The sequence below is a fragment of the Ogataea philodendri genome (genome assembly GCF_020536065.1).
Source record: "Ogataea philodendri strain CBS6075 chromosome Unknown scaffold1, whole genome shotgun sequence".
NCBI classification, from domain to species: Eukaryota; Fungi; Ascomycota; class Pichiomycetes; order Pichiales; family Pichiaceae; genus Ogataea; species Ogataea philodendri.
Window position 1 is genome coordinate 785060 of NW_025763889.1, and position 19919 is coordinate 804978.

Sequence of the window (19919 nt, forward strand, 5' to 3'; positions counted from 1 at the left end):
TAATAATCCAAAATTATATTTCCATAAACTATGACAGACAGATTGACTCAGTTGCAAATATGTCTGGATCAACTTTCAGACATGTTTTTTGCTTCGTTGTCATATGTTGATCAAAATCATATTGCTGTGAGATTGACAGAGGGCGACGAGATGTTGCCTGATCCTGACCATAACCCCCCGTCAGAGGCAGATTTCAAGGCCAACTTGGTGGAACTTACCTCGGACATCATCCTCAAAACAAAACAGATCCTCACAATCATAGACACACTTCCAGGAGTCGGAGTGAGCAAAGAAGAACAATTGGAACGAATAGAAAGTTTATCAGGAGAACTCAGAGAATTGGAAAAACAAAAGGAAGCTACACTCAAACGAAAAGAACAGTTGAGCGAATTGGTTGACGAGATGATCATACAGGTCAGCGATGGAATCGCAAGTACAAGAGATTGACTAAACCATTCTATAAACAATCACAGTCAGTGCAATAATTGCAGCCAGTACTTTTTCCGCTTTCATGTACTCGAGCCACTGGCAAAACAACAAGACCCCGAAAAATAACGCGAATGAGTACTTGGCGGGCTCCACTCGAGCATTTGACAACACATAGGGAATAAGATGGATCACAAACCCAAGAAGGAAATCTGTTGCGTGCCGATCGAACTCAAGCTCCTCTATACTCCAGACAGCAGGCTTGTATGGGTTCAAAGTGATCACTTGGAATGCCTTGAATCCAACGAATCCCACAACCACCATAATTACTGTCCAGTACACAACAGGGTTCCCTGTTGACCAGATTTCTTCGTCTCCGTTTCTCCATAGAAGAGTTTTCTCCTCTAAGAATGGCCATCGTAGCGGGTTTTGATCTTCTACTGTCCATTTTGGAAGCTTTCCAACTAACCGGAGAGTTTGAACGTGCACTTCCTTCAATTTGTCAAAAAACGAGAGATTTCGATACTCAACCGGAGATCCTTCAAGTTTCGGGTGCTCGTTCTTCACGAAATACCACAAAGACCGTTCAAAAATTGGTTTCTCAATGCAAATCACCTCGTCGTGGCCTTGTGCCCAACTTGGAAGCGCGTTTTCTGTTGCCATAAGAAAACACTTGTTTCTGACGTTGTATATCTGGAAAACGGATTCAATCGCTCTGAATCGTTTACTGGCTGCGGAAGTTGAATATCTGCTGGCTGGACGCAACTCGAAATTGATCCAGTTTTCTCCTTCCCAAGACGAGTTACCAAAAGTACTCACCTCTTTGTTATAATCGGTCTCGGAAAGAGGAGGTTTCCCGTCAGTGTTGATGTACAAGTATCTTTCTGTGGCATTGTGGAAGAATCTGATTTGACGTCCAGTTTCTATTTGTTTGGCCTTCCGAACAAGTTCACCGTTCCGTGCTTTGATTCTTTGCTCCACAAACCAGAGGTTCCCTTCTGTATCTGTTGGAGATGCAGTGACACGCTGATTGCCCGACTTGGGGTAATCGGAAGCCTCAGAGTGCAGATATTTGCCTGTGAAGTAGCTTCTCAGAGAAACGGTGGATCCGTATGAGATGTCTGCAACGTAAGGTGGAATTGGGTCTAACGCGTTTTGGAAATGCGGAGAAACGAGCGAGTATCCTGGCCCCGTGTGAGGAAGAATGTGCAAATAGACCGCATAGATAGACAGATAGATAGACACTGGAATCACCAGCAACAAGCTTAATCTGAATAGTGCCTGTTTCACAACTGTCCGTGTCGACAACGACAAGTCCCCGATTTGGAGCCAGGTATCTCTAACGAAAACCGTTAGGACCCAAGCCGCAGAAGCCAGACCGATCCAATCTGAGCTGATCAACAGTCCCAGGGCGATTGGACTCACGATGGTGGCCACCAGTGTTCGTTTTCTGCTCGAACCAGAGCTGATGGTTTTCGTCAAAGCCACTGTCAAGCTAAGGAAAAACAGTGTTGGTGTTATATCCGAGATATAGCTTGATTCTTGGACAAACGAGTTCTCGAATGCGATCAGCAGCGAACCCCCGATCGCGATCTTGTGACCGACTCCACATGCCTGTAATGTCCGATATGTCAAAAGAACGGTGGCCGTTCCGTAAAGTGCGCTTAAGGAACGGAGCAAAACCAATGGCGTATCCAAACCGGTGAATTTGGACACACATGAGTATAACAAAGGAACTAGAGGCGGATTCGGGTCAACAAAGAAGCTTCCTGTGGAGTAATCGACAATATGATCCACTATTCTAGACTCGAAGCCAGTAATTGTCGATGGGTAATTTATTCCAATAAGTCGCAGGGCTAATGCCAGAACAACAACCATAAGTAATCTGACACGCTGATCTTTGGGCAGATCTAGATCAATTGATCGACTTTTGTAGTATTTCCTGGAGGGGCCATTGGATAAAGACATTGTTGGAAAAAACAATAAAAATTAAAATTATATCGAGAGGTTGGAATAAGAATGGCAAAACCGGAATTTGGTAGCGCCAAATACGCAGCCAGCCAGCTGAGAAGGCGTGGACTTCAAAAGACAAAATTCTACTGCCAAGTTTGCGAAAAACAGTGCTTAGATGAAAACGGATTCAAGCTTCATATACAATCACCATCTCATATTAGAAGGTTGAATGATAGACTAGGAAATTCGAACAACAACTCGCGCGCGCTCATACGCGAGTACTCTGGACGGTTTCTTGGGGATTTCTTACGACTTTTGCGAATTAACCACGGCGAAAAACTCATCGGTTGCAACAGATTTTACCAGGAGTACATTATGGATAAAAACCATGTGCATTTGAACTCAACACGATGGAAGAGTCTGACTTCATTAGTAATGTTTCTCAAACATCAGGAACTATGTAGGGTGGAGGAGAACGAGGATTACGAGGAGTTCGATGCTGAAAGATACTCCATCGCCTATATCGATAAGTCGGCCAAAAAACCATCCAAGGAGCAGAAAATCCGCTCCGACGAAGAATCTGCCTCGCGCATGTTGCAGGAACAAATCGAGCGTGGTCGCAAATTGAAAGAGGAACAAGAACAGTCTGATAAATCAGAAGAAGTCCCAGTGCAAGGTTTGGAGAATCACGACAAGATCAAAATATCCATGAATAATAAGCCTCTCCAAAAATGTGGTATCAAAATTGTGCCTGGAGTTGGACATATTACCAAGGGGCAACCTCAGCGCAGGAACCACAAACTCAAAAGCCGGATAGCATCCAAGAATGTTTTGGAATGACTATGTGAAGTTCAAAACGATCTTCTTTTTCTTCTTCTTTCCAGAGCTTGACTCCTTGGCCTGTCTGATAACTAATTCTGCATCAAAATCGGACTCTTCGTGGTCTGACTCCTCACCCTTTAATATTTTGGTTCCCCAAACTGTGGTTTTGTATTTGGATTCATCCAAAGGCTCGATATCGTTCCCCAAAGGCGGCGTTTCTGTAGCCTCAGCCATCCGCGACGACGCCTCTTCATATCCATAGTCAGTCAATCGCAAATTGTTCTCGTTCGAGTAAAACTGAAGTGTCTTGCGCTCCAACTCCTTTTCGAAAACCGCTTTGCTTCGGTCTTCGCGCAATTTCTTGTTGCGAGACACTTTACTTCTCTCACTGATCTTCTTGCCGAATCGAGCATAAATCTCTTTTGGAATCGATGGTAGCTGGTTTGTCCAATCTAGCTCTAAGAAACCAACCTCTGTTCCCATTGGGAGATGCCCGATGTATTTGAGTTTCCCGATGGATTCCTCAGTTAAAGGAGACTGTTCGTAGTTGATATTTTCAAGTTTTGGATGCAACACCAAGGGGAAAGCCGAATAGTCACCATAAAGCGACCGTAGAACTTGAACATCAAGATTGGTCAAAAAGTATTTAATGCTTGAGTTGAATGCTGTCTGGTAAAAGAAAAATGATTTCTCTTTCTCTTGGAAACTGTGTTGGCGGATTGTAAGTTCATCCAACTGTAAATTTAGGGACTCCGGCGACTCTGGAGCAGACGTCGATACAGACACGGCAAAGGATTCATTCATGGCATCCTTGTGTGCCTTGATCCGAATTGCTGCTAATTCATAATGATGTATGCTATCTCCAAATAGTTCAGCGTCCTGCGACTGGTGCACGGCCAAAGTTTGTAGTTCGTCCTCGAAACACCTGGAAGCGAACTCAGGTCCAGATTGGACTATTCTCGAGTATTTGACATATCTCGAATCATGCAAAAAGTTTTCCACTGTTGATGAACGAGGGATCCACGGAATGTCTCCGTCGAACTCACAGTTCTCCAGATAGAACTTGAACGGCTGTGCAAAAACGCGCGATGCTGGCCTGTACATGAGCTCCAGCTCAACCTGTTGTCCAACTGCCGGTTTTTCGAATCTCTCGTCGATATTCGTGATCAGAACTGGCAGCAAATCGTGCTTTTCCTTGATGTCATCAGAGCAGAGGGGGCATTTGACACGGCCGCGATAATCGTCTTCTGTCGAAAATGCAGCAAACAAACGTAACAGACATGGATAACAGAATATATGACCACATCGTGTCATTCTCGGAGCGACAAACTCATCGCCAAGACAGATCGGACACTGATGATCGTTTTTATTGACCAAGACCCGCAAGATAGAGGAGTCATCCAAAGGAAGATTTGGGTCCAAAATCTGCGGTCTATAGTCACCACGGCAATCCACAATGAATCGATAGTTGACATTGACATATTTTCTTCCTGTTAAGTTCAACCTTGCACTTTGAGCACGGTGTTTCTTGGATCCGGGACGACGGCCGGAACTGGTGTGAATTTCATGTTCCGGTAGGCGGAAATCCACCAAATGACTAATATCAATTCCCTTTTTTCCACGGCCCAACGACTTCTCATAGTGGAAGTCATCAACCAGCTCGGGTCTTTTGTTTTCCTTCGTCTGCCGTTTGGACCCGTGCTTCTTAGAGTCCTTATGATGTGGCCTTAAACTGGCAGGGACTCGGCCAGATCGATCCACAGGCGCAGCGGCAGCCGGCGTAGGCTCATAGAACCGAGTCTGAGGACTGGAAGATGGCGGTTTCATTTCCACGCAAAGGGGAGAGCTATTTATTCAATAAATAATTAGCTTAAAATTATTAAAAGGCGAAAATCACAGATTAATTTCTAATGCGTGCTATTTAGCATTATTTGAATTTGTCTATATTTACAGATCATGTATCTCTCAACTTAACGTTCTCTCACTTCCCAGATATCCTCACTACTTCCGTGTTTGAGTTGGTCGACCAACCGGTTTTTGTAGAACTCTTGAATGTTCTTTTCTCTGACTTCTCCGGTATTTAAAGAATTAGAGAAACAGAAGTTGAGCTTCTCGTTTTGCTTATCACACATGCTGAAATCTCCATATCTGTAGTAGTTGCGAACTTGTCCTCCTAAAGACATGCAACTCATTAATTCGTCCATCGCTGTGAGGCATGACATTTCTTTCTATACTGTTAGTAACCATGGTTTGTGATCCAACTTACTGGGAACCGATCAAGCGTGATCGACTCTGCTCTTTTGCTGGCCTTTTCTCGCAAAGAGAGGGTTTTTTGATCGAGCACCTCTGTCTTTGAACTGGCCGATTTCGAGTCGTAGGCCTCGGCCAGAGCTATTTGAAGATCCGACAAGCCATCTGAAGTGTTCTGAACCGTTCCCTTGTTCAATCCAGAAGATTCACCAGCTCCAGAGCTGGCATCGTCCGTTGGTGCTCGTTTTCGCCAAAACATTTATTTTCTACCTTATATTAATAGCACCGCCACTTTTATACATACATTTAACCTTTACTGCGCCTCATGTGGGAGTAGAGCCTCAGCTTCCCCAACAACTTTCTCACCCTTCACCACGCTCATGCCAATGGAAAGCAATTCCGACTCCATACTAGCCTGGGTAGCCTCGACCAGCTTAGGAACATCTTCCTTTGTAAGTCCTTCAGTAGAGATTGGTTCCAGCACCTTGATTTTGATGGTTCCGGTGTTAAAGTTTTTGAGCTTCAGACTGTACAAATTAGAGGTGTTGGAAACCACGACTGGAATGATCGGAATTTGGGCTTGAACGGCAAGATGGAAAGCCCCCTTCTTGAAAGGAAGTAGGGTAGGTTTGGACGAATACGATCTGGTTCCTTCAGGGAACATAAACAATCCTCCGTTTGTCTCTTTGAGGTTGTCTAGGGCATTGTTGAGCACGCGAATGGCCTTTTCGTGGTTTGCTCTATCAAGGAAGAAAGTTCCCGAAAGAGCCATGAACCAGCCCAAAAATGGAATCAGTTTGAGCTGTTTCTTTGCGGTCACAACACACCGTTTAGGGAAGATTCTACCCAACACGAGAATGTCCAATTCCGACTGATGGTTGGAGATCAATATAGCCGGCAACCCATTAAGTCTCTCTTGGTTTTCGATTTCGATATTAATACGCATAACGGAACTGAACAGGTTGTAGTAAAATCTTGCCGTGCTCCATTGGGCCAGGTCTCTTTTCCCGATCGCCGAGAAGAAGAGCGAACATAGCACACCATAAGTGGCACTGGTCAACAAAAGACCCAATGCAAAGAACCCCTTGATGTAAAATTTGATTTGTTTGCCAATACTTTGCGGCAAAGTCATTTTCGAAGTTGGCCGACTGTTGTTGAAGTGAGGATCCCACAGAAAATACGAACTGAAGATAAGAACAGGAAGAAACACGTCCAACAACATTTTAAGATGAGAAAATTCTCGATAAAAAGATTTTCGGAGCCTTGGACCCCCACATTGCTCTGAAAAATGAATGTAGATGAACCGAATACGTGCTGTTTGATGTTTGATGGGTCTTTTCGAAAACCCAAAACACCCTCTTTACTTTGATGTCCATTTTTAATTTGGCACATGCCTTGCTATAATTTCATTGATTTCCATTAGAATCCAACATCAACCTATATACAACCCGTTTATTGGGATCTGTTCAATCTGTTCAATCTTCTAGCAGTACGTGCATTGTACTTGGTACGTTGACCGTGAACCGGAAGACCCATAGCGTGTCTAAGACCCTGGTACGATCCCGTGGAACGCTTCAATTTGATGTTATTACGCACCTGTTGTAATAATTTGGATCCAATAGTCATGTCTGTGAGTTCTTTGGTGACCGACATCACCTGTGTTTCCGAGAGTTGATGCATTCGCATACTTGGATACAGTCCAACCTTGGCACATATTTTCTCGGCCGTTTTGAGCCCGACGCCGAAGAACGTGTATGCAAGACCGATCTAAATGTTAGAACACCAGTTTCTGAGTACTTACGTCGACTTTGGACTTGCCCTTGATGGCCTTACCCAGGATATGGACAACCATTAGTGAAAGAAAGTTGATGAAAAATATTTTAGGTGCGAGGAGGTGACTTCAAAATTAGAGCTAGTATTGGATACAAAATTAAACGTACAAGATTGGAGCCTAAAGCTCTTGTTCCATCACCATTTCCAACCGCAAAATCAGTACGAGCCGAATTAATCCTATCATGGTCACAAAACTTGCCAACCCGATAGGAACGACTGCAAAAACCGTGATATTATATAGATCGACTGTTCGTGGCACCTTGCCTGGGGTCGGCGGCACAGCCTTGTCCTGCAAATGGCTGTCCAGACGTAGATTGGAGGTCACAAAGTTCTGGATGATGTAGATCAGTGTCATCACACAACTTATAAGGATCCACACCGGCAAACAGTACTCGTTCTTCACATTGTTGAACATAAACGTTAACACTTCCACAAGAGCAACGATCAACAGGGACATGCTCAGCATTCGCACTATTGCTGCTTGAATCGCATACATGACGATCCAGCGGACCATTAGTCCATCCAGGATCGAATATGAAAGAAACCCGGAAACCAGACACCACACTCCTGCAAGGAAGAATTCAGAAGCCCGGACAGAGACAACGTTGGCTTGGTAAGGCTGTTCGTTCACCATGTTATACCATGATCTCCACAGAGAAATGAAGTTCTTTACAATGACCAGCAATGAAAGATCTCTGCAGATAGCGACGGCCAAATGTTCTTTAGGAGTGAGTCGTTTGAGTCCAAGTTCCTTGAGCGAGTTCCTCTGCATATTGAGGTCTGTGGTGGCGGTAGAGGAGATTCCAAAGAGAATCGCCTGGTTAATCAATTCGTCATTTTCGATAAGAGTGTCGCGCGATTGGGTATGAGTATGAAGAGAATTGGCAATTGACCGTGAACTGCGTGAGTGCAGATGGTTTCGACTCCCTGTTGCTATCGTAGAGAGGGAAGTCGACGATGACACATACAGGGGCACCGACTCAATTTCCGCCTCAGAGTCGGTGGGGGGAGGATGATTGGCGTAATCAGAATCAAAATCAAATGGTGCCATCAATAAAGCATTTTACAAAGATTTTCTACATCAAAAAATTCAAGCATCTCAATCGCTTTCAGAATGTTTCTCTACACAGCCAAAATATAAAGAATAATTGCAGCGACACCGGATCTTTGCATTTATTGAATTGATTAGATATGTGAGCATTCCACTGATCGAAAATATGACTCATTTGATAAGTGCGCTGCCGTTCAGAAACGGCTAGGAGCTCAGATATGCAAAGCTGTGGCAACTATTGTTCAAATACAATAGAGCCATGTAGCAATTCTTATTTTTGGAGCTTTTTTTTCAGAACTTTAAAAGGAGCTACCAATGGCTACCATTTCTCGCAATGATTCCTTTCGAACAGAACTCGACAATCTGCCACTCATACTGGTACAATGACGATTTCACAGTTTGTGGACGTGAGTTTGCACAATTGTGGATCGTTTTTCCGTTAGCAATCAGTCTATATTTAGTGTTGAATAATCTATTCCACGTGGTTTCGGTCAAGAACAAGACCGTCAGCGCGGAACTCGATTCTGAACAGCAGCCATTACTAGAAGGCGAGATTTCGGAGTATAATGCAACCAAAGAGGGTAGATATGTGTCGACCCTAGACAGACACTTTGATATCTCTTTGCTAAATAGTGGAAATGCCAAGTCCAATGAGACAATACGTATTGTCTACCGTGATACCTCTGAAAAAATCAAGGTTGTGCTGGAAGAAGCGTTGCTGTTCTTTCAGATCGGACTATCGACTATAGAGCTGCTGGATTCGGACAATTCTTCTTCCCTTCACAGAGCAAAGCTTGTCAACCTCGGTTTTTGGACTTATCTAACTCTAATAACTTCTATTAGACTTTTCAATGTTTCCAAAGGGTTGGGGCCCGAATGGCTGGACTTGTGGAAACAATGCTCGTTTCTTTACAACATTCAATTACCAATATCAGCTCTTCTGTTTAGATCGGCGATTCTGAACCACGTTTCATCGTCGTTTGCAGTCAGATTTTATTTGCTACAATTTGCAATCAACGTCGCATTGGTTTTGATTAACGGTTTGGAAAAATGTTCTGACAAACCAGCTCGTGTGTATGAGAAAGATGGAATTCTGCCATCTCCAGAAACGACTTCAACCTTGTTCAGTATCATTTCCTTTTCGTGGATAGATAGGATGATTTTCAATGCCTATAAAAGACCGATCACTATGCCAGAAATCTGGGGACTCAGATACCAAGACCTGGCAGAACCGTTGCTATCCAAATATCACGAATCCAGAGCTACAGCCAGATTTGCAGCCAGACTGTTTTCCCAATTCAAAGTGGATCTGATTATGCAATGCGTTTATAGTGGTGTCGACTCGCTCATGGAACTTGCTCCGCCTATAGCTCTCAAGCATATTTTAGAATATATCCAAGATCCAGACCATTCATCCACAAGTCTAGTTTGGCTCTGGGTTATCATTTCGCTTGTCGGATATCTTTCTGAAGCTATCTTGATCTCCAGATGCCAATCTGAGGGAAGAAGAATTGATGCCAGATTGAGAGCCGTTTTAGTTGGAGAGTTATATGCCAAAGCTTTAAGAAGAAAACTGGGAACCGGATCAAAAACAGACGAGAAACATGGCGAAGAAAAACCAGAGAGTCCTGAAGAAGAAACAGAGCCAGAAACAAAAGATATGGGAGGTGTTCTGAACTTGATGTCTGTGGACACATTCAAAGTGTCAGAATTGGGTGGAAACCTGTACAACTTTACCTCGGCAATCAGTATGACAATTGCAACCGTCATTTTGCTGTACCAGCTACTTGGCTGGTCGTCTCTGATGGGAGTTGCTACATTAGCCTGTATCATTCCAACGAACTATTTCATCGCAATGAGCTTTGAGAAATACCAAACCCTGCTTCTGAGCTATTCTGATCAGCGGATCCAAAAGCTCAACGAAGTGTTCCAGAACATCAGAGTAATCAAGTACTTTGCATGGGAGAACAAGTTTACTGAGGCCATCATGAAGCTCAGAGAAAAGGAGATTTATTATGTCTGGCGCAGGGCCGGGATTTGGGCACTAGCGGTGCTCATCTGGTACTCTGCACCGTCGTTGGTTGCACTGGTTACATTTTTCTTCTACACGGCAGTTCAGGGCGAACGGTTGACCACCCCAGTTGCATTCACTGCTCTGTCGCTATTCAATCTGTTAAGGTCACCGCTGGATATGCTGGGAGACTTGATATCGTTTGTTTTGCAAACCAAAGTCTCCATTGGAAGAATTGAGAAATATTTGAATGAACCGGAAACTACAAAATACGAGCAACTAACAACTCCAAGAGGCCCAAATTCTCCTGCAATTGGATTTGAAAATGCCACATTGCACTGGTCCAAAAACTCCAAAAACTCGTTTGCTCTTAGAGACATCAACATCGAATTCAAGCCGGGAAAGATCAATATCATTTTTGGTGCTACAGGATCCGGAAAGACTTCGCTTCTTTTGGCCTTACTGGGAGAAATGGACCTTGAAAAGGGGTCCGTGTACCTTCCAGGGGCTGATCCAAGAGAAGATCTCATTCCAAATCCAGTCACAGGGTTGACTGAATCCGTTGCTTACTGCTCTCAAACTGCATGGCTTTTGAACACAACGATTAAAGAAAACATTATGTTTGGCTCTCCTTACGACAAAAAGAGATTTGATGCCGTCATTCACTCATGTGGATTGACCAGGGACCTTGAGATTCTGGATTGGGCCGAAGAAACAGAAATTGGAGAAAAAGGTATCACTCTTTCAGGTGGCCAGAAACAGCGTGTCTCTTTGGCAAGAGCACTGTATTCGTCTGCTTCCTATGTTCTTCTTGACGATTGTCTTTCGGCAGTTGATTCTCACACAGCCGTCCATATTTACGAGAACTGCATCAAGGGTAACCTTATGAAGGGACGAACCTGTCTTCTTGTCTCGCATAACGTTGCACTCACCGTCAAGGACGCTGATCACGTGATCCTTATGGACAACGGACGTGTAAAAGCACAGGGGTCGGTTGGCGAGCTATTATCTCAGGGTCATTTTGCAGAGGATACAATCAAGAGCATGCAAAAGTCCAGAAGCGAGTCGAGCGAGCTGGATCAAATTCAAGAGCCCGAGCCAGAAGTTACTGCTACCAAATCAGACTCAGTGAAGAATGACAAAAAATCCAAGCTGATACAGGAAGAGACCAAGAGTGAAGGACATGTGAAGCTTTCAGTTTACCTTGCGTACCTGAAACATCTTGGCTCGGTTCCTTACTGGCTCTTTTTAGTTGCTACCATAGCTGGTTCTCAATCTGCCCTCGTTGGCCAGTCTTACTGGTTGCGTTTCTGGGCAGCTATGGAGGATAAAAAGATATCCATTGAATGGAATCAGCCAATTGGTAGCGCTATTTTCAAAGCATACGGGTTTGAGCTTGAGAACCAATCAACAGTGTTCTACGTTGGAGTCTATACTTTCATTGGGCTGATGTATGCCACGATCGTTGGAGTACGGTTTTTGACTTTCCTCTCTGGAGGTCTCAACGTTTCCAAAAGCATGTTTGGCGAGCTACTGGATAAAGTCCTTCATGCCAAACTGAGGTTCTTTGATCAGACTCCAATTGGACGTATCATGAACAGGTTTTCCAAGGACGTGGAAGGAGTCGACCAGGACTTACCTGATGCATGGTACTCTTCGATTAATTGTTTACTTTCGACTGCTACCATTCTGGCAATGGTTTGCGTTGTGACTCCAATTTTCATGATCTTTGCTATAGTACTGCTTGCCCTATACGGAATGGTTGGTTCGCTTTATCTGAACCTTTCAAGAGACTTGAAACGGTTTAACTCAATTACCAAGTCTCCGATCCATCAACACTTTTCGGAATCGCTCCATGGAGTTGCAACCATCAGAGCTTACGGGGATATCAGACGGTTCCTTAGACAGAACCTTGATAACATTGACACCAATAACAGACCGTTTTGGTACAACTGGACCAGCAACAGATGGCTTGGATTCAGAACAGAGATGATTGGAACGCTCATCTCGTTCTTTGCTTCTGTTTTCGCCGTTTCCTACGCCAGAAACCTGGATGCAGGTCTGGCTGGTATTTCGCTTTCCTTTGCAGTTGGATTCCGTCAAAGCGCGGGATGGCTGATCAGAATGTACTCACGGTTGGAGATCATGATGAACTCCGCCGAAAGAGTGCAGGAATACATCGAAGAAACCCCTCAAGAGGCCGAACGCCTGCTTCCTCAAGATCCTGTTAACTCATGGCCATCTAAGGGAGAAATCGACGTTTCCAAGATCAGCATCAAATACGCTCCCGGTCTGCCACGGGTCATTGACGATGTCTCTTTCAAGGTGAACTCTGCTGAGAAGATTGGTGTTGTTGGTCGTACCGGTGCCGGCAAGTCGACTATAGTGACAAGTTTCTTCAGATTTGTCGAGCTGGATTCTGGTAGCATCAAGATCGACGGCCTCGACATTTCCAAGATCGGGCTCACTACTTTGCGGAAGGGACTCACCATCATTCCTCAGGATCCAACCTTGTTTGCAGGAACTGTTCGCTCGAATCTGGATATTTTCCAAGAATACTCCGATCTGCAGATGTTTGAATCTCTTCGGAGAGTCAATTTGATCTCTGGACTAGAGTATCAGGGTTTGGTCAACCATACGTTGCCAGATCAATCAGCGAACACTCACGAGAATACCAACAAGTTTTTGGATCTGGACTCGGCGGTTTTGGAAGGCGGATCAAATCTCTCACAAGGAGAGAGACAGCTGATCTGTCTTGCAAGATCTCTTTTGAAAGTGCCCAAAATTTTGATGCTCGACGAAGCTACCGCTTCGATCGATTACGAATCAGACGCTAAAATCCAAACCACCATTAGAGAAGAGTTCTCGTCGTCCACTATTCTCACAATTGCTCACAGACTTAAAACCATTATCGACTACGATAAAATCTTGCTACTGGATCAAGGTAAGGTGAAAGAATTCGACCACCCTTACAAACTGATCACCAACGTACAAACAGAGTTCTACAAAATGTGTGTCGATACAGGCGAATTGGACGAGCTAGTCCATTTGGCGGAACAGGCATACCAAAAACAAGTACACTAAGCTTTTAATTGATAATATTCCTTTACTAATGACAGTAAACCACAAGCTCAAACCGATTTTGGTCAAATATGCTGGTATAGATATTATTTGGTGTAGTCTGCGACAAGAACGTCTAACCAATCACGGTCAACATTGGTATATAGTTTAAAATATCTTGAAATGCAATTACAGCCAAACGACTCAAAGGCGATCTTTCCCCAATTAGATGGCCTCCAATTGCGCGCTGATCGACTCCAACTCTTGTTGTGCAGCCTTGTATTTGGCCTCCAACTCCTCGAACTTAGTCTCCAAATCAGCCTTTTCACTTTCCAAAGACGTAACCTTCTTTTCAAGAGTCTCTGCGCGAACATCGGTCTCTCTCAGCTTGGCGGTGGTTTCCTTCAAGTTGGCGTCAGATGCCTCCAACTCTTCCTCCAACATGGAGTGTTTCTTGGTGTAGTTGTCGTTGGCGGCCTTCAATTGGTGAGCGTCACCTGCAACTTTCTTCAAGTCGCTCAGCTCAGACTCGGCCTTCTCCAAATCCTCCTCCAACACCTGGTTCTTTCTGGTCAAAGCTTGGATCTGGTTGTCTTTCTCCAAATCTTTTTGTTCCAACTCCTTGATCTTGGCGGAATATTCGTCCGCCTTCTCTTGCCAGGTTTCAGCATCAAGCTTCAGCTTGTTCAATTTCTACTCAGTTAGTCCATCCAATCCCAATTGATCACAAACTTACCTCCTTTAATTTGTCCATGACGTTTTATATTTGTTTAATAGGAAAACAAAACAAATCAATGGGAACACTCTATTTATAAGGACAAGTCGCGAAGTGTCTCGAAACCGCGCCAACTTGTAAAATCTACCCGGGTAACTTTTTTTTTTTTTAGATCAAACAGTGTTCGAACTATACAACTAACTATTCATAAAAGCACGAAAACTTGCAAAAAAACCAATAACCGACCCCAAATTGAACCGCCAACATACACACCTTCAAGTACTTTTGAACCTCTTTTGACGTTCAGTTCGGTCATATGCGTCATCTAAACTGTCACTCTCCTTGGAGTTAGAACTTGTAGAATCTGAAAAGTCCGAAAGATAAACAATGTCGCTATCATCGCTTTCTTCCTCGATAGACTCTGCAGGATCCTTAAGTCCCTTCATGCTAGTAGCAGCCGACTCCGAAGATCCAGATTTGTTAGAATTCGAAAAAGGAGAGAAATCCTCCACCGAAACGTCTTCAGAAGATGAAGAGCTTGATATGTTCTTTGGTTTGAAATAAGGGTCCAACGCTTTGCTCAACATTCCATACTGAACTTCAGTAAGTTCGTGAATTTTTGGGAACTCAATATTGAATTTAATCACTAAATCGCCGTAGCTCGTTTCCCCGATGCCCGAATCACTCTGTATAGGCATACCGTATCCTTTTGCCAATTTGATTGTATTTGGGTTTGCCAAATCTCCTCTGTTGATGTACAGTTTCATCATCTTTCCATTGAGATGCTCTATTTTTAATAGACCACCACACACTGCCTTGGAAAGTGATAAATTGACTGTCGTAAACAAGTTATCTCCTCTTCGCTGGAAATTTTTGATCGCGCGCGACTTGTCTTCTTGTAAGGTGATAACCACGTCACCAGGAATGATGTTAAATCCTTCATCAGCATCGTTCGGAAATACTATTTCATATCCTGGCTTTGCTCCTTTTGGAACATTTATATCCAAAATCACTTTTTGGTCAATCAGTCGATGACCATGACATCTCCCACAAATATATTCTTCAGGGATGTACTGGCCCGAGCCATTACATTGATGACATGTGGTTTGAATACGTTGGTGTATCATTCCCATTCTTGTTTCATTCACTATAGTTCCCATTCCCATGCAGGCAGGACATTCAACATGACTACCTCCACGACCATGACAATCGGTACACTTGACCTTTCTAGTCAAGCTTAGCTTCATTGTCTTGCCGTTGTAGAAATCTAGAAGAGAACAGTACGTTGTGTGGTAGATGTTTCTTCCTTTCCGCATGCGCCGGTGACCATGGCCAGACGTTCGTGGTTCAGACATGGAATCGAATAAAGATGCCAGATCTGTAGCCGAAGCCGATCCAAATAAATGATCGAACAACGACTCCGCCTGTTGAAACTTCTCATCGAAAGAAGGTTCCGGAACCGCCGATGAAGACGATCGCAGACCTTCCATTCCATAAGTATCATAAATAGACCTTTTTCTGTCGTCGGAGAGAATTTCGTAAGCAGTGGTAACTTCTTGGAATACATGTGTGGCTTGTTCGGTGTTGTTGTTGCCACCTCCGGTTGACCCGATTTTATCGGGGTGATACTTCAAAGCGGCAGATCGGTATGCTTTCTTGAGCTGTGAGGAGTTGACATCGGGCGAAACGTTCAATAAGTCATATAATTTTGTTTCTTTAACCATAAAACCAGATAAATAAACTTCGTGAGCTTATAATCTGTGTAACTGTACAAGTGACATCAAATCCAACGGCCTGAGCCTGATACCGAGCAAAGCAACAAACCAACCAACAAAGCACGTTAAAAGACAAGACAAGAAAATTGTTGTCTCGCGATTCTACATTTTCTATCCGATTCCATCGCTTATGTCAGCAAAAAAAAAAAGAGGGACCTGGCCGAGAAAGGAAATGCGCAGTCTGGTCAATTTGTTTCCCCACTACTTGCTTGAATCGGCCTCAGAACGAGGGGTTTAGGATCATGGGGTGAAAGAGGGGCACATTGAGAATATCTTAACCGTAGACTATTATAATTTTCTAGTGACTATAAATCCTGATGAGGGGCCGCTGCCACCTTTTTTAAGGTGCAAACTATTTTCTGAAAAATTATCATGAGTAACGCCAATTCTTCTTCTAAAGACGAGCCTTTGATTCCAATGGTTTCACTGGCGTTTAGCAATTCGTTTCTGCCATGGAATTATGACCTTTCTTTTGAAATCACCCCGATAAAATCGAACTATCTAGGAGTTGCTGTGATTGATCTTGCTCCGAACGAGAGGGCTGATGCAGACGAGGCGGGTCCACTCGAGCTGGTTTTCAATGCTGTCGAGACGGTCATCACGGCTGCCTATATCGCCACCAATTCCGGATCGGAGGTTTCAGAGTACAAATTGAAGGTTGAACAGAACAGAAAGACGGAAACTGTCAAGTTTTCTACAGATTCCCTCACAATTGGCGATTTGAGCAAGGAGAAGATAATCCGTTTGAGAGTCCATTTCATTGGAGTTGTCCGTGCAATTTCCAGTTTCAAGGACTTCACCAAGGGTGTGTTCAAGTCTAAGTACAAGTTCGATGGTGAGGACAAATACATAATCTCGACTCAGTGCCAGCCCTCATTTGCTCGGTCGATCTTCCCTTGTGTGGATGATCTATTGGTCAAGGCAAGTTTCAAGCTCTCAATCACCACAGATCCAGATTATATATGTGTTTCGAACACAGCTACTGAAAGCAGCCATGATCTTGATGATCAGCGGAAACTCGTTGTTTTCGAAAGAACTCCTCCAATGACCACATCTGTGTTTGCTTTCACTGTCGGAGCCTTTGATTACTCGGAGACATCTGTTGAATTGCCAAACCAATCCAGATTCCCGATCAAAATCTACACTAAGCACGGCGAGGCAAACAGAGCCAACTTTGCCATTTCCACTGTTGAGTCAGCATTGCCCAAGATCGTTGGGAAGTTTGGTGTCGATTATCCGATCTCAAAGCTGGACATTGTCGCGCTTCCTTTCTTGAGTGACGGAGGTGTTGAGAACTGGTCGATGATCCAGATTTTGATGGATCATCTTTTGACACCTGACACAGATTCCCCCACCAAGATCCTGGATATAACCAACATGATCAAGAATGTGCTTGTACACGAAATGGTTCACATGTACATGGGTAATCTGGTCACTTACGATAGTTACGACCATACATGGTTGAATGAAGCATTCGCAACTTTCATGTCAAACACCATATTGAATGAGGAGAGTGTGAACGACCAGGTTTGGTTTGATCAGCTGAACAACGACGGATTCAACATGAAGAGATACCAAGGATTGGAGTCAATGAAACCGATCCATGTCCAAAATGTTCCGGCTGACACTATTCATAGCACCTTCAGCAAACATTCCTATGACAAGGGTATTTTCTTATTGAGAATGCTAGCATCCTTGTTTAACGACACTCCATCTGAAAACTACGACAATTTCTTCAAGGCTGTTGGAGAATTCATTGAACAGAACAAGTTTGGTTTGTTCAAGCCTGTGGATTTGTGGAACTTCCTCAAGAATAGTTCGCTGAACAAACACAAGTACGACATTCCTACTATCATGTACTCCTGGACTAGAACTGCAGGATATCCAATTTTGTCGGTTACAAATTCCGGGGAGAAATTGGTTGTCGAGCAGCATAGGTTCTTGTACAACACGGAAGCAAAAGTCGAAGATGTGCCATACCATGTTCCGTTGTTTGTCAAAGACGTGGATGGACAAATTAGCAAATACATGCTGACAGATAGAAGGATTGAGATTGAGGCTGGATTATTGGTCAATGCCAATAGCATAGCAATTGCAACCGTGAAATATTCTTTGCCTCAATACAAGAGCATTGCTAAAAATTTCGACAAGCTAAATTCCACGGAGCAAGCGCAAGTTTTGCTTGATCTGTCAACAATCTTCAGTGAATCCTACCAGACTAAAGATGACCTCCTTGGATTCGTCTTGATCATCAACAGACTATCGAAAAACGCCAAAATCGTCAATGCTACTGCATTGAACATTGCATTGACTTTGTTGACTACGTTCGTCGATTCGGTGATTTCCATCAGCTACTTCAAAGACGAAAAGGTTGTAAACACCGTTCGGAAGTGGAGAAGTCGCGTGATTGGAGATTTTATTAGCCAGTTCGAATGGGACGGACTCGATTTCAGACAATTACCTGCTACCGAATTGTCTGTCAGAAACAGTCTGTTGACCATTGACTACAGCAATCCACAGTCACAGTCCATTGCCAAGAAGCTTTACAAGACCCTTTTGCATGGACCAAAGGGAACAATCCCGCTTAAGTTGCTTGGTGCAATCTTGAACAATGTTCAAACCATTGCTTCTGCCAAAGAGTACAAGGAGATTTTGGCGTTGGTTAAGAATCCACATTCTGTTACAGACAACATTTACGAGTCAGAGATTGCTGCAGATGTGAGAACTGCAGCATTGACATCTCTTGGATACGTCACAAAGAGCGATCTGCAACAGAGAACACTCAACTATGTTCTGAACAATATGGATCAGGACTCGGTTGAGTTCTCACTGATTGGTCTGAAACACCAGCCAGAGAGTTTCACTACTATTTGGTCGTGGTTTTCGATGAATTACAACGGATTCTATGCTAAGTTCTTGAAAGACAGCGACAAGCAGATCTTCATCAAGGCTTTCCGGGGAATTGTGCAATTGGTGTTTGAAAGTTGTCTGTGCAGCAAAGATTTGACGGACAAGTTGGAGGCATTTTTGAAGGCCAAGAAATTCGAAATCCTCAATGGCGAGTACAAGAGAATCCAATCGGCGTTCCAGGATCGCGTCAAGCTCAATGAGGCCAACTCCGAGCTCGCCACTGTGATGAATTAAGATGATGAATTTGAACTGGATTGTTCGCGGAAAATCGACATCTGCTCGTTTCCGTAGATCGAACTGATGAGGTCTTCGTCCCAGTGCTCATTTCCTCTGTGTGCAGTGCTCGATCCTAGTTTGACGGCCAGTCTAGCTGCAACCACTCGACGTAGATATATCTCAAATAAAAGACGAGTTAACAAGTAATCGTTGTTCCAGATATCGTCTCTGGTCATCAAATATGGCTCCAACTCTGCCCAGAGGAGGTTTCTTCCAAAGATCTCCTGTTTGATACGATTGTAATGTTCTGAGTTGGACTCCAGACTAATTTCTGCCATTGTGCTGAGTCTATTACTTGATCTTTTCAGCTGGTAGTTTGTTCTTGGTAGCGACTTTATGGGTTGGTCCAATGCATATTTTGCGAGTCCTTGAAGAGGACTGTTGAGATGGTTAGGCAGCTCGACCGATCGAGGAGTCATATAGTCGCGAATTGACATGTCTGTTGTATCTAGAAACAACTGTTTATTAGACACCGTTGGCTTCACTATGGAGTATTTGAACACTGGATTATATTCGTATTGGGTCCATGATGGCTTAAGATCGTAGGTCATCATATGGGACGGAATATTATGAAGACTTTCTTTCGAACTGATGATTGCGTGAAGTTCTCCTTTGGAGATGAAATGTGCTTTATTGGCATATATCTGTGATTTCTTGCGAGAGTTTCTGCGAACAACGTTTGTTGGATGTATAGTTTTTTGAGTACTGGGTTTGTGTGCTAGAACATTGTATCCATCATTGAATCGGGCAAACCCCGTAGAAGACGGCTCCATGAAAGATTGAAAGGAGTTTACGATTTTTTCAGATCAGATATATCTAGATTGGCTGGCTCCCAAA

The 19919-nt window shown here is 43.7% G+C and overlaps 18 protein-coding genes across 18 annotated transcripts; 5 read left to right on the forward strand and 13 right to left on the reverse strand.

Annotated features, from left to right (window-relative positions):
* Positions 1–30: 30 nt before the first annotated feature.
* OGAPHI_002331 (uncharacterized protein) lies at positions 31–1960 on the forward strand (the record flags this gene model as incomplete). Its single annotated transcript, XM_046203190.1, has 4 exons — positions 31–433; positions 705–845; positions 1008–1237; positions 1664–1960. The coding sequence occupies 4 exons, from the start codon at positions 31–33 to the stop codon at positions 1958–1960; spliced, it is 1071 nt and encodes a 356-aa protein (XP_046062991.1).
* Positions 448–2394, reverse strand: OGAPHI_002332 (uncharacterized protein; the record flags this gene model as incomplete). The annotated part of the gene is made up of 1 exon (XM_046203191.1): positions 448–2394. The coding sequence occupies one exon, from the start codon at positions 2392–2394 to the stop codon at positions 448–450; it is 1947 nt and encodes a 648-aa protein (XP_046062992.1).
* Positions 2395–2445: 51 nt separating this feature from the next.
* Positions 2446–3219, forward strand: OGAPHI_002333 (uncharacterized protein; the record flags this gene model as incomplete). The annotated part of the gene is made up of 1 exon (XM_046203192.1): positions 2446–3219. The coding sequence occupies one exon, from the start codon at positions 2446–2448 to the stop codon at positions 3217–3219; it is 774 nt and encodes a 257-aa protein (XP_046062993.1).
* On the reverse strand, positions 3220–5028 carry OGAPHI_002334 (uncharacterized protein; the record flags this gene model as incomplete). Its single annotated transcript, XM_046203193.1, has 1 exon — positions 3220–5028. One exon carries the CDS (start codon positions 5026–5028, stop codon positions 3220–3222), a length of 1809 nt encoding a protein of 602 aa, XP_046062994.1.
* Positions 5029–5437: 409 nt separating this feature from the next.
* On the reverse strand, positions 5438–5710 carry OGAPHI_002335 (uncharacterized protein; the record flags this gene model as incomplete). The annotated part of the gene is made up of 1 exon (XM_046203194.1): positions 5438–5710. The coding sequence occupies one exon, from the start codon at positions 5708–5710 to the stop codon at positions 5438–5440; it is 273 nt and encodes a 90-aa protein (XP_046062995.1).
* A 54-nt stretch (positions 5711–5764) lies between these two features.
* On the reverse strand, positions 5765–6583 carry OGAPHI_002336 (uncharacterized protein; the record flags this gene model as incomplete). The annotated part of the gene is made up of 1 exon (XM_046203195.1): positions 5765–6583. One exon carries the CDS (start codon positions 6581–6583, stop codon positions 5765–5767), a length of 819 nt encoding a protein of 272 aa, XP_046062996.1.
* OGAPHI_002337 (uncharacterized protein) lies at positions 5832–6035 on the forward strand (the record flags this gene model as incomplete). The annotated part of the gene is made up of 1 exon (XM_046203196.1): positions 5832–6035. The coding sequence occupies one exon, from the start codon at positions 5832–5834 to the stop codon at positions 6033–6035; it is 204 nt and encodes a 67-aa protein (XP_046062997.1).
* A 320-nt stretch (positions 6584–6903) lies between the features above and the next one.
* OGAPHI_002338 (uncharacterized protein) lies at positions 6904–7104 on the reverse strand (the record flags this gene model as incomplete). Its single annotated transcript, XM_046203198.1, has 1 exon — positions 6904–7104. One exon carries the CDS (start codon positions 7102–7104, stop codon positions 6904–6906), a length of 201 nt encoding a protein of 66 aa, XP_046062998.1.
* Positions 7105–7402: 298 nt separating this feature from the next.
* Positions 7403–8335, reverse strand: OGAPHI_002339 (uncharacterized protein; the record flags this gene model as incomplete). Its single annotated transcript, XM_046203199.1, has 1 exon — positions 7403–8335. One exon carries the CDS (start codon positions 8333–8335, stop codon positions 7403–7405), a length of 933 nt encoding a protein of 310 aa, XP_046062999.1.
* A 334-nt stretch (positions 8336–8669) lies between these two features.
* OGAPHI_002340 (uncharacterized protein) lies at positions 8670–13430 on the forward strand (the record flags this gene model as incomplete). Its single annotated transcript, XM_046203200.1, has 1 exon — positions 8670–13430. The coding sequence occupies one exon, from the start codon at positions 8670–8672 to the stop codon at positions 13428–13430; it is 4761 nt and encodes a 1586-aa protein (XP_046063000.1).
* OGAPHI_002341 (uncharacterized protein) lies at positions 9662–10105 on the reverse strand (the record flags this gene model as incomplete). Its single annotated transcript, XM_046203201.1, has 1 exon — positions 9662–10105. The coding sequence occupies one exon, from the start codon at positions 10103–10105 to the stop codon at positions 9662–9664; it is 444 nt and encodes a 147-aa protein (XP_046063001.1).
* Positions 10451–10876, reverse strand: OGAPHI_002342 (uncharacterized protein; the record flags this gene model as incomplete). The annotated part of the gene is made up of 1 exon (XM_046203202.1): positions 10451–10876. One exon carries the CDS (start codon positions 10874–10876, stop codon positions 10451–10453), a length of 426 nt encoding a protein of 141 aa, XP_046063002.1.
* OGAPHI_002343 (uncharacterized protein) lies at positions 12563–12796 on the reverse strand (the record flags this gene model as incomplete). Its single annotated transcript, XM_046203203.1, has 1 exon — positions 12563–12796. One exon carries the CDS (start codon positions 12794–12796, stop codon positions 12563–12565), a length of 234 nt encoding a protein of 77 aa, XP_046063003.1.
* Positions 13431–13631: 201 nt separating the features above from the next.
* OGAPHI_002344 (uncharacterized protein) lies at positions 13632–14160 on the reverse strand (the record flags this gene model as incomplete). The annotated part of the gene is made up of 2 exons (XM_046203204.1): positions 13632–14081; positions 14143–14160. 2 exons carry the CDS (start codon positions 14158–14160, stop codon positions 13632–13634), a joined length of 468 nt encoding a protein of 155 aa, XP_046063004.1.
* Positions 14161–14396: 236 nt separating this feature from the next.
* Positions 14397–15845, reverse strand: OGAPHI_002345 (uncharacterized protein; the record flags this gene model as incomplete). Its single annotated transcript, XM_046203205.1, has 1 exon — positions 14397–15845. One exon carries the CDS (start codon positions 15843–15845, stop codon positions 14397–14399), a length of 1449 nt encoding a protein of 482 aa, XP_046063005.1.
* A 423-nt stretch (positions 15846–16268) lies between these two features.
* Positions 16269–19040, forward strand: OGAPHI_002346 (uncharacterized protein; the record flags this gene model as incomplete). The annotated part of the gene is made up of 1 exon (XM_046203206.1): positions 16269–19040. The coding sequence occupies one exon, from the start codon at positions 16269–16271 to the stop codon at positions 19038–19040; it is 2772 nt and encodes a 923-aa protein (XP_046063006.1).
* Positions 17618–17983, reverse strand: OGAPHI_002347 (uncharacterized protein; the record flags this gene model as incomplete). The annotated part of the gene is made up of 1 exon (XM_046203207.1): positions 17618–17983. One exon carries the CDS (start codon positions 17981–17983, stop codon positions 17618–17620), a length of 366 nt encoding a protein of 121 aa, XP_046063007.1.
* On the reverse strand, positions 19037–19855 carry OGAPHI_002348 (uncharacterized protein; the record flags this gene model as incomplete). Its single annotated transcript, XM_046203209.1, has 1 exon — positions 19037–19855. The coding sequence occupies one exon, from the start codon at positions 19853–19855 to the stop codon at positions 19037–19039; it is 819 nt and encodes a 272-aa protein (XP_046063008.1).
* Between the last annotated feature and the right edge of the window lie 64 nt (positions 19856–19919).